The sequence below is a fragment of the Megalops cyprinoides genome, chromosome 16 (assembly GCF_013368585.1).
Source record: "Megalops cyprinoides isolate fMegCyp1 chromosome 16, fMegCyp1.pri, whole genome shotgun sequence".
Lineage (NCBI taxonomy): Eukaryota > Metazoa > Chordata > Actinopteri > Elopiformes > Megalopidae > Megalops > Megalops cyprinoides.
This window is the reverse complement of record NC_050598.1, coordinates 7622843-7637500: the sequence shown is the minus strand read 5'-3', so window position 1 is coordinate 7637500 and position 14658 is coordinate 7622843. Positions and strand designations below refer to the sequence as shown.

Sequence of the window (14658 nt, the reverse complement as noted above, 5' to 3'; positions counted from 1 at the left end):
TACTCCATCACTATCAGCCTGACTGGACCCTGTCTTCAACAGTATCACAAGTACCACAATGGTAATACTCCAGCTCAAGCCTCTCTGAGAAGTAATTGCTGTATCCAGAAAATGACAAGAAAGGGAGGGAGAAAATACAAAACTTACAAATATCACTAGCCTGTAAATGTATACCATAGGCTGTTTTGGGAGCTGAGTTAGAGATCAGCAACACAGATGTCACGGGGTCAGTCTGACTTCCTCTGGGGCATGCAGATACTGTCCCAGTCTATTTCGATGACTGTCCTGGGATCGCGGGGGTGTTTGTTGTTTTTGTGCATTCCGGGTTAATGACCTCACAGCCACAACTGCCCGAGTTGAAAGGTCACGAATGACGTTATAGGGCTGGAAGGATCCAGACCAGCCCAGAGCAACAAACTTAATTCTAAATGGGATGATTTGAGGCCTGTTCAGTTTTACACAGGAACTTCAACTAATCTGCAATCCCCAAGATTCACATCTGTCAAGACATAAATCTTGTTTGCAGCCTTTTTGGGAGTCCTGTAGGACAAACTGTTACAATCTGAAAAATTGCTTTGTGAAAATTTGCTCTCTGACCAGCTATCGCCCCACTGCAAACATTATCATACACACAGACATAGGTGGATTATTTATGAAAAGCAGATCTTCTATACAGCAGCTACTTCAAAATTCTCATCTGGGCCATGTTTTCCTGTAAATTTCACACAGAAGGAACAACAGGAAGTAACTGGTGACTGGCCAGCTTCAACATTCCATGCATAAAGAACCAATCGGAAACCGCTTTTTCACCCATAGTTTGTATTTATTGGATACAGGCTGGGATCCATTCACATTCCCCACAATCACAAACTGCATCCCAGGGCTCCCACTCCTTCACATAGCAATCGGCTATTTTACAATTAGGAAGTCTTAAAAAGTGCACTTTTTTTTTAACTCGATGCAATCAATAATATAACCATCTTACATGGTTGGGGGGGGGGGGGGGGGTAATAAATGAAAGAAAAGGAATAAAAACATTCTGTATGAAATTGTTTTCACTGTGCATTTACATCTCGTTTCTGTACGGCACTGCAGGCGAACGTCAACATTCCATAGGACTCACGAATGTGATGAACCATACTGTGTGCACATCTCTGGTTATTCCAAGCAGGCAAAGTCACCCCCCCCACATAATTTGTTTACATTTACAAATGTGCCATAGCATCTATACACAGCCCACTCCCTATTAGATCAGTATTATGGTGGCCTACACAAGACTTGTAGAATAATAATATTAATAATAATCATAATAATAAGAGGTGAACATTTAAGAAAATATAACTGAGTTATATAGGTATCCTTTCATCTTTTCATTAAAAAAGACCCAAGGTTTCACATCAAGTCCCTCCTTCCTTTCTCTGACTCATCTGTTCCAGTTAGCTCTTGGTTTAGAGGTACGTTGGTCAAGCAAGTTTACAGGAAGTGGTAAATAAACAGCAGGTCAACCGCACTACTGTGATTTCAGACAAGTGGGTGCGTAGCTTTAACACTTTTCATATCACTCTCCAGACAGGCTAATAGCTTTATATCAAGAATACATGACAACACACTGAATTATGTCAGGTGTGAGTGTGTTATGCGACTGGCTATGCTAGCCTTTTTTTTTTTTTTTTGCTTCTTTTTTGCTTCTTTTGCTTCATGTTTGCTGTGTCTACAAAGCAGGAGAAACCCGGCAGCCTCCCACTACGGAAGAGGTCTTTGGATGGTTTGCAGCTGCTACGCTATACAGCAGCTTTATGTGCCAGCGAGGCTCAGTCAAGAGGTTACTGGATAAAGACGAAAGCAGGGTGAGCAAAGAGCAAACCGAGTGCAGTCATGTACAACATGGCTGCTGAGAAGTTCAATTATTAACGACTGGACGTATGTTTTTCTTGCCCCTTCCCCCAAAGTTGGGGTGCTTCAGGTCAAGCCAGACACAGAGCTAGCATGAGATCATTATGATTTCTGAAAAAATCTAAAAAAAAATAATAAACTAGCAGCGCCTTATCTTAGCTGAATGCAGCTGTGTGCTTAAATGTGGTTACACACAACGGTCTGGGTACAAATGATCCTTAAAGCCAAGTCTTGCTAGTGGTGGTATAATGCGTAATGCTCTGTATGGTCAGAAGGGTGTAGAAGGCCACTCCAGGACATGGAGAGAGAAGAACCAAACATTCACCCAACGTTACATTCACCTAATATCGGCCCAACGTTCCAGTCAGTCCTGCTCCATCGATCATGAATGTGCTACAATCCCCCCCAATTAGCATGTACCTGTTTTCTGTGCTTGTCTATTTTCAAATTCTACATCTGGTAGCTTGTGCAAACAGGAGCAAATCCTTACCTGTTGCCCAGCAAATCCCAAAGTTTCAACAGTATACAGAGTCGCAAAGGAAAATGTCTGTTTAGTACTGCAACATAACACAGCAATGACTGTGAATGAAGAGCTTGCTCGCAAGACGCGCCAAGAGTATATGTCTGATAGGCATGGATAGTGCGATTCTGCGTTACACTCCACTCCCCTTTGTTTGACAGAGACAGCATACACAGGACATTACAGACAGGAGCCTGACATGAGCGTGCCCGTTTAATGCTCTGCCTCCAAACCTATACAGTGCGAATGTGTTGCCTTTGCATCAGACCCTGCCCTGCCACAAAGTGCTGCGTTTCCATGCTCTGCAGGCCTTTTAGCGCCGCCAAGACCGCCCCCATGCACCTTCTCCACTACTGCCACGTCCGCTTTGCCCATCTTCCACTTTTCATTTCAAATGTCTTTTACGAGAGCCGGAACGGTGCTGCGATGTTCAGTCAGCCCGAGCGGGACAACTGGTGGATGATGACGCTGTGACGGGGTTGCCCGTCGCTCGCCCGCCCCCCCGTCCGAGGGTCTGATGATGTTCTGCTGTGACGCTCCATGTGGCATTGGCTGGGGGAGGGCGGAGTCTGAGCAGGCCAAGCCCCTCCCTCTCGCAAAGTTACAGTACCGTTCCTTCGTTCCCACTGGCTCAGTCTCTAGACTGGTAGAAGAGGATGTAGCCAGACTCGGAGTTCTTGGAGATGTCCGACGTCAGGCCGTAGAACTCCTCGATGGCCTGGGCATCGATTTTCTGCACGAGGGGGGAGGAGAGGAGAGGATGACGAGTTTACAGTAGCAAGGCAGCGCCAATCGGCCTGGCAGCTCGGCTAATCCACAGCGGAGGAGAGAGAAACCACAGGAATCTGCAGAAAACCAGCTGGATGACTATTCCAGAGTGGAAACTCAACACGTCAGCCAGCGTTTTCCACCAGTGTGGCCCGTGGCCCTCTCCACTGCCAAACATAAGGCAGGGAGGATTTTGCACAGTGGGGAAAACAGACCCTAAATTTAATACATGTACCCCTTCTGGTTAAATACATATGTCCCCATAAATGTGCCCCTTAGCCCTGGATAAAAACGGACAGTTTTTTTTTGTGAGTCACTGCCTTCCTGTTTGAGACCAATACAGGAGCCAAATACTTCAAATGTTCCTGGTAGCAAACTCTTTGGAGTGTTACACTGTATTTATCTTCTAAGCCCTTGACGAAGCAAACAGATTGATGAACATGCCTTACAGTTGCACATATTTCAAAAAGTTGCGGTCTGTTACTGTGAAGCCCACTCATTCAGAATATCCTGCTTTTTTGGGTCAGAAGTGTGTTATCCTATCATTAGTTTTATGGCCAAGCTCTTTACTGCTGTTTGAAATGGAATATCTACTATAAAACGTTTTATAAGATTCATATAAGTTTCTCTCTTCTCCGAGTCAGAAAAACATGTATACATTTGCTCTGGTGTGTGGATTCATGGATTTGTTGACCCCACAGAGTACTATACACCAGAATAGCTGCAGTATTCTGCTTGGGGTCAAGCACTACTTCATCTTGAAACACTATACAGTTAATGTGAGCATAGGAAGGTTCACAACAACAATTTAAGAGAATATAGCCTTTTCCACAGACGGCTTATGGCGCAGTTTAATGTAAACATACAGCATCATAGCTTGACAAGAGCACCCACTGCCAAGCAACAAATGTCATGGCTGGCTGGAAGTCCCAGAGGCGGGGAAGTTTTCCTCCACGCTGAGTGATGGGACAGACCGCATGCGTCCCTGTGGCTAAACCTTAATCCTCACAAAGCTCCTCTTCCAGGGAGAGAGCTGCCACTCCCCCTCCCCCACCCCCTCCCCCCTCTGCAGCATACCGCTCGAGGAATGTGAAGTCTCCTCTGCGCTAATACCTCATTAGTAAATACTACATTATTCATGGAAACCAAAAGTATTTCATCCACCGATAATGGAATTCCAGGAAAGTTATCAATGTTAAAGAGCAGCTCACAACCAATTCTTTCACTAAGCCCACTGCTTGTTCTCTTTCCAGTGCACTGCCACTCTTATCAATACCAAAGCAGTTCATTTCCCATATTAGGTGTAACCGTACGTTCACACCGGGAGCGGCGAGAGCGTCAAAATTCGCTCTGGCTGCCCTGCCAACAACGCTGTCAAAGAAGTGGACGCTCTGACGTAGATGGCTACAAGTTTGTTCGGAATGCTTGGTCTTGCAAACGTTATTTAAAGGGGCTGCAAAGCAAACAAACGTGTCGACCGTGTATCTTTGTGCCGACTGACCACAAGTAGAGTATAAGTTAACCTCATTAAATCTTTTAAATGTGAAGGTAAGAAATCGATCGATGAAGGAAAGAAATGAACAATTATAATTACATGTTTGTTAACGAAATAAACTAATTTAAAGCCATTTGTGTGGTGTGACTTTTGTGTTGATGCTAAGTGTGAAGTCAAATTCCAACATGCAGTTTATAGGACACGTTTACTAACCTTTAAGTAACATTAACCTTAATTTGTGTGTAGCCTACATTAAAGTAAATAATGGGAAAACCTGCCATGGCAATTATCAACCTTTCCTCCATTGTGCTTGGGCACTAATGTTTAGTGGGAACAAAAGTTTACATGGTTGTGTTCTCTAGAATTCTCTAGAGCGGAGCACAACCAATTCCGATTGGTTGCCGCCGAACCGCGTTGTAGCTCATTACCATAAAGTTGCCTGAACTTCAACTTTATTCTGACGCCCACACCGCTCAAGACGCGCCGCCAACGGTCATGCTGCTGCTCGCTGCCGAGAGATGCTGGCTCACATAGAAAATGAATGACTTCCGGTCGCTTTGATGCTCTCGCTGCTCCCGGTGTGAACGTACAGTAGGAATTATGCAGTTACCACATAAGAAAACTACAAGACAGAGACAGTCAAAATCCTGATCCTACAGTGCCAGAAATGTCTCTGGTTCTTGTTCCACGCAAGCTCTTAATCACATGATTGGATCTTACATTACACTAAGGTACGGAAGATGCTCTTCAGTTGGACAAATGTACTGTCATCTGCATGAGTTTTTTTTTTTTTAAATTAAAATCAATCAAATCATGTGACTGAAAACTGAGATGGACCAAAAACCACCTGGTCCAGGGCTACCTTGCCCTACTGCTTAATTTAAGTCCCTTATGCAAGTTGTGAAAGGAGACCTGTGAAGTTTTCACATTTAAACTACAGGGGATAGTGGTAGTTGATGTATCCAGGAAAACATCCTTACCTCTACAATGTCGTCATCAAACAGAAGCCAGAAGCCATGGCTCTTCACTATGGTGATGTAGTGGCCGCGATTTGGGCCGCTGTCAAAGGAGAAGAAAGAAAAAGGGTTAATTCAGGCACGAACCACAAAGAATCAGACTCAAGTCATTCTCAACCGCCAAATGCCTGTGTCAATGTTTCCCTGGGCAAGCAGGGCTGGAATTAATGGAATACAAAGGAAACATAAACACATCCTGTTTTTTTCCAAGGCACTAAATGGAAAGAAGAAGTACAGTTAATGTCCACACACTATCGAGAGCAATTTATCTTAGCAGCACACCCAGCAATGTAAGCGCAGCCACTTAATCTTTTCGCGTCCAGCGCTAATGGCTTTCCAACATGTGCCTGTGTCTGTGGGCGAGCGCGGTAAGCGACCGCTCCGCCGTGGACCGTACCTGCCGCAGTGCACCACCACGGCCACCAGGTCATACATGCGGTCGGGGTTGGTGGCGTCGCCGGAGGTGTTGAAGAGCCGCAGCTCCAGGGGGAAGACCACGCGGTAGGACAGCTTTGTGTAGCGGTGCAGCTGGTCCATGTACTTGAACCTCTTCAGGTGCAGGGCCAGGATCATGGGAAGCTTCTTTACCCTCATCCTGAGGAGCACAGAGCAGAAATAGCAAGAAGGAGGACGAGTGTGAGTTTGTGGAGGGGGTCAATGTCTGAAGCCACTGTTGACATGAGCCTGCTTTTGGTAACATCTATACGCTTGCCTACAAATGACTTGATTGCCCCAGACTAAGGCTATCCAATCTCTCCTTTTCTGCACCACATGAATGAATTCAGCCAATTCAAAATTTCAAATGGAAGTACCTCTGTTGACAGAGAGGGAATTGAAGTTCTGGAATAATTGGACATAAACATCACAGTGTTGTAATTTTCAGCATCTCTGTTGACATGCAGAGTTGACGGACTGCAGGATTGTATCTGTGTGTTAAATCCTGCTGTGGCCTGAAGACAGACGTGGCTTCTATGTCAGGTTATGCCAATGGATGTTTCCTCAGAGAGCCTGGGGGTTTTAATCACTGTCCTGTGGCCCAGTTGCCCTCTGCCTACCTTTTCTGCGCTTCCTGCTTGCTTCTGCACTGCTCGCAGTAGTACTTGTATTCACTACACAGTGTCTCTGTGTTGCTGAAACCCCTGTGGAGAAGAGAAATAGAAGCCAGAGGAAAAGGTTTGAGCAGGTTAATGATGGTGAAAGGCATGGTGTTACAGGCCCCACAGGTAAGAAGAAGCACCTGAGACAGTGGGTGATGGAGGTGTTCTGCTCCACGTCCACTGAGAGGTCCAGGAAGTCCTCATCTTTGCTGCTCACCTGGAAAAAGAAAATAGAAAAAAAAGTTAAAACACAAAGTCAAGGTCAAGGTCAAGGGGGTTCTTACTGATGCTACCAATATGTGTCTCTGCAGGCCCCCCATCTCTAGCCACCTCTTTCCACCAGTCTCTCTCTTTGCTCACCGCTTCACAGTTGAGGCAGCGCGTCTCATTGGTCAGCGTGCCCTGGAAGATCTCGTGGACCCAAGTCTGCTGGGTCTTCTCGCCCTCCTCTCCCTCACCCGTGTTTCCTCCTCCCCCTCCTCCTCCTCCTCCTCCGCCTCCTCCTCCTCCCCCGTTCTGCACCAGCTTGCCGTTCTGCTGCCGCTCCTGGCTCTTCTCCTCCTGCAGCAGGTCGGCGATGGTGTTGAGCAGGTAGTTGAGGAACTCGTGCGCATCCTGCTGCATGTAGTTGTCAAACAGCTCTGGAGATGGAAGACGAGGGAGAGAGGGCGGCGTAGAAGGGCAATGAGTCCAAGCGAGGATCACCCACACCAAACATATTACCCTGGGCAATTACTACACTACAGACCCAAACCCCAGCCTCAGCCCTGACATGTTTAATGCACTAGACATCCTAACATCTCCACCTGGCCATCTCTCATACATAAAGATCCAAAAATTTCAAGCTGGACGCTCCTTCTTCACCATTATTATTGTCATAATTATCAAAAAAGGGACGTGAGCTAGGACAGTTTCTACTTTCTGGGTTTTGTTCAAATAACGAAAGAAACTACTAAAGCCCATAGGGTCCCACCAGCATTTAAGAACTGAATTTACTGGGCGGCAGTGTAGCATAGTGGTTAAGGAGCAGGACTCGTAACCAAAAGGTTGCCGGTTCAATCCCCGCTGGGACACTGCTGCTGTACCCTTGGGCAAGGTACTTAACCCACAGTTGCCTCAGTAAATATCCAGCTGTATAAATGGATAACATTGTAAAGAACTGTAACCTATGTAAGTTGCTTTGGATAAAAGCGTCTGCCAAATGAATAAATGTAAATGAATTTGCTCAACTCTAAGGAAGTACAATTCCCATCCTAGAAGTTTCTAAGCCTCTGTCTTTACAGCCCTCCAAACTTAAGCCCCTTTTTCTTCACTTAAGTCATGACTGGTACACAACAAACTGCCAATAAAAATTCCCCAAATACTCTCAGCCCCTCCCTCCCTCCTCTGCCCCGCCCTCTGCTCCTTATCCCCTCCCTCCGTCTCACCGTTTTCCTTCCTTAGCCTAGAGATGAACTTCTTGGGCGGGATGACGCCCACCTTCTTCTTCTGCGTGGCGATGCTGTTGAAGAGGTCGGCCAGGCAGGTGAGCAGGCTCTCCTTGCGCCGCGGCTGCACCTTGTAGGCCAGCACCTTCTCCCGGAACGGCCGGCAGAAGTACAGGGCCTGCAGCACCGAGTTGCAGTAGCAGGTGTTCCCAAACTGGTGGGGGGGGTGAAACAGACAGGGGAGTCGGTGAACAGAAGGGACACGTGATTTCACTGTGGTCAGAACAAGGAAACAGTTTGAGGCAATAAAATTAAATTTATATGTAGACAGGTTCCAAAAACATCAAAACCCACTGAGTGCAAATGCAGGTACATACTTCAGACCAGATATAACTCCTTTTCCACAAACTCCAATGCATTTCAGCCCTGCCTTGCATTCCGTCATTCCATATTTAGGTATTCATTCTGTGACCCTGACGTGTCACTGAATCACCACCGTACATGTGCTACTTTCTGGGTGTGCTGTAAACCAGATTTTACAAATGACCAAATTCTGTCTTCCTCTCTTTAATGCATCTTACTCTCTTAAAGAGTCATGTAATTAATGTCCAACAGTCAGCTGTCTCTAAATCACTAGTGTGTGCTCCAAAATCAGCCAGGCTATTCGAAACAATCTGTGACTGCTGTCTGTCCAGGAATACTGTTCTGTCTTGGGGAAATAACCTCAGTTTACACTGTAATCACACTGGTCTTCCAGGAGTGTGTTCAGCTAACTCTGACAGGAGATAAGGGAAGTTGCTTACTGCTTTCTAAGACAAGCTCACGGGCGTAAGAAATGCCATACAAGTGGATGGAAATCTGCTACATGATCAAGGGTCTGCTTTCGTCCATGGCACAAGGTGCCAAACTACTGTTGGCGGGAACAGCTGTGGTGTCCATAGACATACATGGAAAACAAGGGTGCAAACAGGTCAAGGGGTATTTAAATACGCTAGAGTTTTCAGAGACAAACACACTGGGACAAACAGTGCTAAATCTCTAACAGAAGAAAAGGGAACTGAGGAAGTTGTGCTGACAACGACCAATGCTACACCATCCAGGATCAGATGGACATTGCAGCACATGAATGGCTTGGGCAGAACTGTGTAGAAGGACATCCCCACTTAAACAGTGACTGAGTTTTTATCCACATTAATATTACAATGTTAACTCAAGTAATTACATATTCCAAATATGACATAAGTCATGTAAAGACCTTATTCCAATAACCACAGCTTAAATATGACAGCATTTTGGTCATGAGAAACCTTAACAAGGGGGGACATGGGATATTCCTCTGTGAAGTGGAAAATTGAGTCATGTAGACACGTTAATAGAAATATGCCTGGTGGTAATCAAAGTATGCTGAATAAAGCCTGTAAATGACAGGCATGAAATTTCCAGCTGATTTTCTTATTTAGGACAACAGCCTGACAGATGCTGGCATTTGTATTATATTGTGTTATTTTCTTAGCATTTTCCAAAAATAACTTTTTGTGAACAATTGACTACACCACTACAAAAAGGAACATTACTTGTTAGCCTTGACAGCTAGCTACTGGCTGAATTATTCAATATTCCTTACAAAACATGTACTATGTGCAGACATACGCTTAGGGTAAAGACCATTATCTGGAACACATGTAAGTGTAGTCATTGCTCATTGGAAAAGCTCAAAGCTTTCGTTAACACCTGAACACAGGTACATTCAAGCTGTAAGCATTTACATTACATTACACGGTTGTACCGTAGCAAATGCTCTTACCCAGAATGACTTACACAGGTTACAACTTTTTACATGTGATCAATTTATACACTTGGATATATACTGAGGCAATTCTGGGTTAAGTACCTTGCCCAAGAGTATACAAGCAGTGCCTCAGTGGGGAATCGAACCGGCAACCTTTCGGCCCTGCTCCTTACCACTATGCTACACTGCCACCCACCAACATTTAGTCGCTATTTCACTGTTTAATCCCGCTTGTTGGTGATTACATGTGAGCTACACATAAAGTGCTTTTTGTAGTTAATTATATTAGATTTACCCGATGCCAATCTCCCATTCATTACCCAGCCCACAAGTTTTCTGCTGTAATTTCTACATCTCTTGCAGGCTCATCCTTAATCTCATTAGTGGGACAGATATGACCATATGCCAAACCTGATCTTCATAAGAAAAAGAATCATAAAAACAAGCTTAAGCCCCAAGTCTGGATTGGCATCACAAATTGATCGAATGCTATTCAAAGAACATTTTGAGAGGCATCTGTGGCATATGGATACTGTCACTTGTTAAAACATATATGCAGTTGATACTGAAGCAGAATCCAGATGCTTGTGGTATATAAAAGAGTGGAACATCATTCACAAATCCAGTACTCTAATTGAATTGGATGTCATGGCAATTCGGGACTAAACGCAGATGAAGGTGAATGCCTTCTGAGGCATCTCAATCCCCTCATCTCCCCCCAGCTTTTAACTTTTCATATGAGTATGTGTTTTTTTCCTTAGAGCAGAGACAGAGTACAAGACAGAGAGCTGCTGCTTACTCAGAGTGATCAATGGGTTTCCTTCTGGGTCTCACAACCCAGCTATCAAGAGCATTGGCTTGAAGGGAGCAGGGAGTTTAGGTGACACTTACGTTGACCAACCCAAAGTAGTGTTCATTTACGGGAAACTGTTCCGGTCCAATCTCCTTCTCCAAAGCAGAGGCATTGGCGCCCTAAACAAAACAATCACACGTCAGCGATCAATTCCATTACTGAGAATGCACTGTCACAATCCTGACACACACCTGTATCTCTTGGTTCAGAGGTACTGAAAACATGCTGCAAAACTGGCTGAGAATAAAGGCCACCAATTCCTGGCATACAAATGCAGTCCATTATTCTTTTTATACGGTTGTCTGCATTGAAGGGTTCAATATTGTCATCGGCTCCTTACAGGCCTATAACACATTCTCAGAATGCATAAATCTCTGATGCATACCAGTGCTTTCTCCAGTCTTTATTTGTTGCACTATTTTTAAGGTTTTAGAGGCCAACGGCCATGATTAACTCAAGCACTGCTGGAGTTTGAAAGCATTTCTCACCTCATAAATAACAATACTGCACTTGAGTACACCGCAAATTGTTCGCAGGCATACTGCTTTATTTTGTACAACGATGGTGTTGAAGCCTTCCTAATACTGCGGAACAGTGCAGGATAAATTACAGGGTCATTATTTGAGGGATACTGCACAGTACAAAAACATTAAAAGAAGAAAGTCTGGAGAGGTCAGTAATTTGGCCAGCTTGTCAGGTTTCATCATCATGTAGACAACCTAAAGTCTAGTGAATGTTTCAGAGCTTGAAAACTGCAGAAACTGGTTCAGTCACATTTCTCACTGTTGTCTTAAGCTTTTTCTGCAGTGCTGCACAGATCAGGTTGTACTTCATGTCAAATTTTAAATGACAGTCTTACTTCATGGGCACCCATTATGGACTCCTACAATGCCTACACTCCAGGCAGAAACTGTTTCCCAATGCAGATTTTGGGTCAGATTTCCCTATCACAATTCTATCTTTAACCATTATAAGCTAAACAGGCCATCGATTTTGTTTCCTATGTTGACAAAGCTACCCTACCAAAGGTATCATGGGGGTACTGCTGACTACAATAAATGTATGTAAATGGCGAGATACTACAAGCACCGTCTAGACCACATGCTCCATTCAATATGGGTACAAAACCCCCCAACAATAGCTGTCGGCAACGTTCCCTAACCTTGTAGTATAACTACTCTCCACCTATTCGAAAATAGTTAAATTAATATGCTAAATGTTTGCGTAAACGGGGTCAGTAGGCTACATTTCAAGATAGTTACAGCAGTGATAGCTAGCTAGCTAACTTGCTAGTCTAACATTTTCCAAAATTTGTTAGCACTATACAAAAATTTACGATGCATGTAAAAAGCTAATGTTAGTTAGTGAAGCTAGTTAACTTTAGCCAAGACCCCAATACAAAAATGGTTGCTAGCTAGTTATATACAGCAAGGTCGGTCAGAAACACATGTAACGTTACAGCTGATTAGCAAGGGTAATATTAGCTTGCAATAAAATGTTGGAACCTTATGTACACCTAACACGTTTAATCATCTACCAGCTCTACCACGGTGCTAGCTGGTTAGCTAACGTTAGACGATTCTAAATTAAGGGATGGCAATGACCTAAAGAGCTAGTTATCGGGCTACGAAACTTTGAAGTGTATGTGGTGTAAATCACATTCGACAGGCACTAGTGCTAGTTAGCTAATAAGCTTACTATGATTACTCAGTGGTTACTCGAAAACAATGTTGCTAGCTAGCTGTAGAGGGTCTGTCCCTGCCTCGCCCACACAATCGCTGTTAGCCAGCTAGCTGTCTGCCAAGACTTATCAAATCTTTAGCATCGTAAACAGTCGCTGGACTAGCTAATAACATGTTATGATTTATGCAAGTTACATGGCTCTGAATCTTAAGATTTACGACTAGCTGATTAACTTCCTGGAAAACATCACCCACAGTCCACCTCAATGTTAGATGGACAGACTAACTACCCACAGTACTATGGGCTAACATGAAGGCAGCTAGCCTAGCCGCTAGCCGCAATGGAGAGGACAGCACCACTTCACTGCGGGAGAAAGTAACGTTACACAGGGCAAAAACATGGCTTACCATCGTACAAATCGAGGCGATTTTTCGGACTGTCATCAGTATTTCCATCCGTCTGCCGCCATATTGGACCGAACCCCAACTAAAAGCACTGACAGCCGCCGCGGCTGAAGTTCCGGGGAAACCTTTTGCCCGTCCAACGCGAAACAAATTGAGGGAGTGTCGCTGAGATAGACGTCCGTCGCAGTGTTTTTTTCAATAGGCCCTTCCCCTGAGAGCGGCCATTTTTATTATCAAAACGAGGCTGCGGGAAGAAACGCGCACGCACGTACTGTTTACCGTGTACTCTGGCTCATACCGCAAGAGCCATTAGAGTGGGTGGTAAAGTCAAAGAGCAGATCACACCATGACGTTTTTCAGTTGCAATGGCTGTCTTTGCCATTCGTGTGGCACTGGTCTACGCGGAACACTTTGCTCACACATTTTATATGCATAGTTTACATGAGCTGTGTGTGTGGAACGCAGTACCTGCACCCCCAGTCCTTCAGATAGTGCTGCACAAATGTTCATTTAAAAAACTCAAGTACCTAGGAAAGTGTGCAACCAAACAGAAGATAGCTATCAAACCAATTGGATTTTCCTCAAACACCACGATTTACCCTGACTTTATAATGGCTACTGTAGCCACCAAGAATATTTCTTTTCCTCAGTTGTCATTAACTTTTCATGTCATTCACTCATCCGTCTAACATTTCGAAATGCTTGATAAGGCGTGGTCTCTAGTACTTGTTTGTCGCACGTTGCATAAGGTCACAAAAAGTCACACCATCTTCCACAAGTTCATAGCATGACAGCATTTGGATGTGGCCAGGAAGCAGTTATACTATATTTGGCATAAGTAGACATGTTTATGTAGCAGAAGAAAGAGGAAGTAGCCTGGCAATTCTGAGTAAATAGTGTGACCGTATGAAACATAAATAGTTTTGAAATAAGACATTTCCAGCAATTGTTTGTAGGACGAATAACTTTCTTTTTCATTTTATTCTAGGGCTCTTTTTGCATCCTACCTGTAAATGAATGAAAATGGCAAACATTGGAAAAGAACCGCAGATAATTTTACAGTACAGACCAAACAAAGCATCTGAAAATTCAAACAGGCCGCAGTTTTCAAGTGCTAGTTCTTTATCTGATGAAATTACAGCTGCAACTGTCATTGAAAAAGTAGTTGTAGAGAAACGCCTTCCATGCTCTGATTGGTTAAGGGATCCTGAAACGCGTTTTTGATTTGTATAAGGTTGCAAATCGTTATCTTTCTCTTGTTGGGGGTAAATCGCCGGAGGTGCAGCGTTTTAGATATCAGAATTTGAAACAAATTTTATGCTAATTACAGAATGCTCAACCCAGTCGACACTGGCGCCTTAGATTCCAGATGTAGTGTTTTTGTAAGAGAAATTGACGAAGGAAACACTGATACTCAAATTCAACATTGAATATTATTTATTGTTGTCATTGTTAGTATTATTTTTGTTGCGGAAATTTATTAAAAGACTTTACACTATACAGTCACAACTGAAAATTAATCAAATTATTCTTACAATCCTATAGTACAAACGTATCTCCTAGAACAGCATCAGCACTTGATTAAATCTAAATCTGGTTTCTTTCTCTTCTTTAATTACAAACATTTTGTTGCGAGCACATTCAGCTCTTGGAAGAAACTTATTGCAAAGAACCTCACGTGCTCAGTTTGATAAAATTACATAGTGATGATAG

The 14658-nt window shown here is 43.9% G+C and overlaps 1 protein-coding gene across 1 annotated transcript; it reads right to left on the bottom strand.

Moving 5' to 3' along the window:
- Positions 1 to 1003: 1003 nt before the first annotated feature.
- Positions 1004 to 13216, bottom strand: usp12b (ubiquitin specific peptidase 12b). The gene is made up of 9 exons (XM_036548793.1): positions 12949 to 13216; positions 10897 to 10977; positions 8217 to 8430; positions 7150 to 7430; positions 6930 to 7006; positions 6748 to 6831; positions 6090 to 6287; positions 5657 to 5735; positions 1004 to 3146 (listed from the first exon to the last, which is right to left on the bottom strand). The coding sequence occupies exons 1-9, from the start codon at positions 12994 to 12996 to the stop codon at positions 3045 to 3047; spliced, it is 1164 nt and encodes a 387-aa protein (XP_036404686.1). The 5' UTR covers positions 12997 to 13216; the 3' UTR covers positions 1004 to 3044.
- Positions 13217 to 14658: the final 1442 nt, after the last annotated feature.

Coding starts and splice junctions, on each gene's coding strand:
- usp12b (XM_036548793.1), bottom strand. CDS start 12,996: ATGGAAATACTGATGACAGTCCGAAAAATCGCCTCGATTTGTACGATG. Junction 6,832..6,929: donor TCCATCACCCACTGTCTCAG/GTGCTTCTTCTT, acceptor TCTTCTCCACAG/GGGTTTCAGCAACACAGAGA. Junction 6,288..6,747: donor AAGCAGGAAGCGCAGAAAAG/GTAGGCAGAGGG, acceptor TGTGCTCCTCAG/GATGAGGGTAAAGAAGCTTC.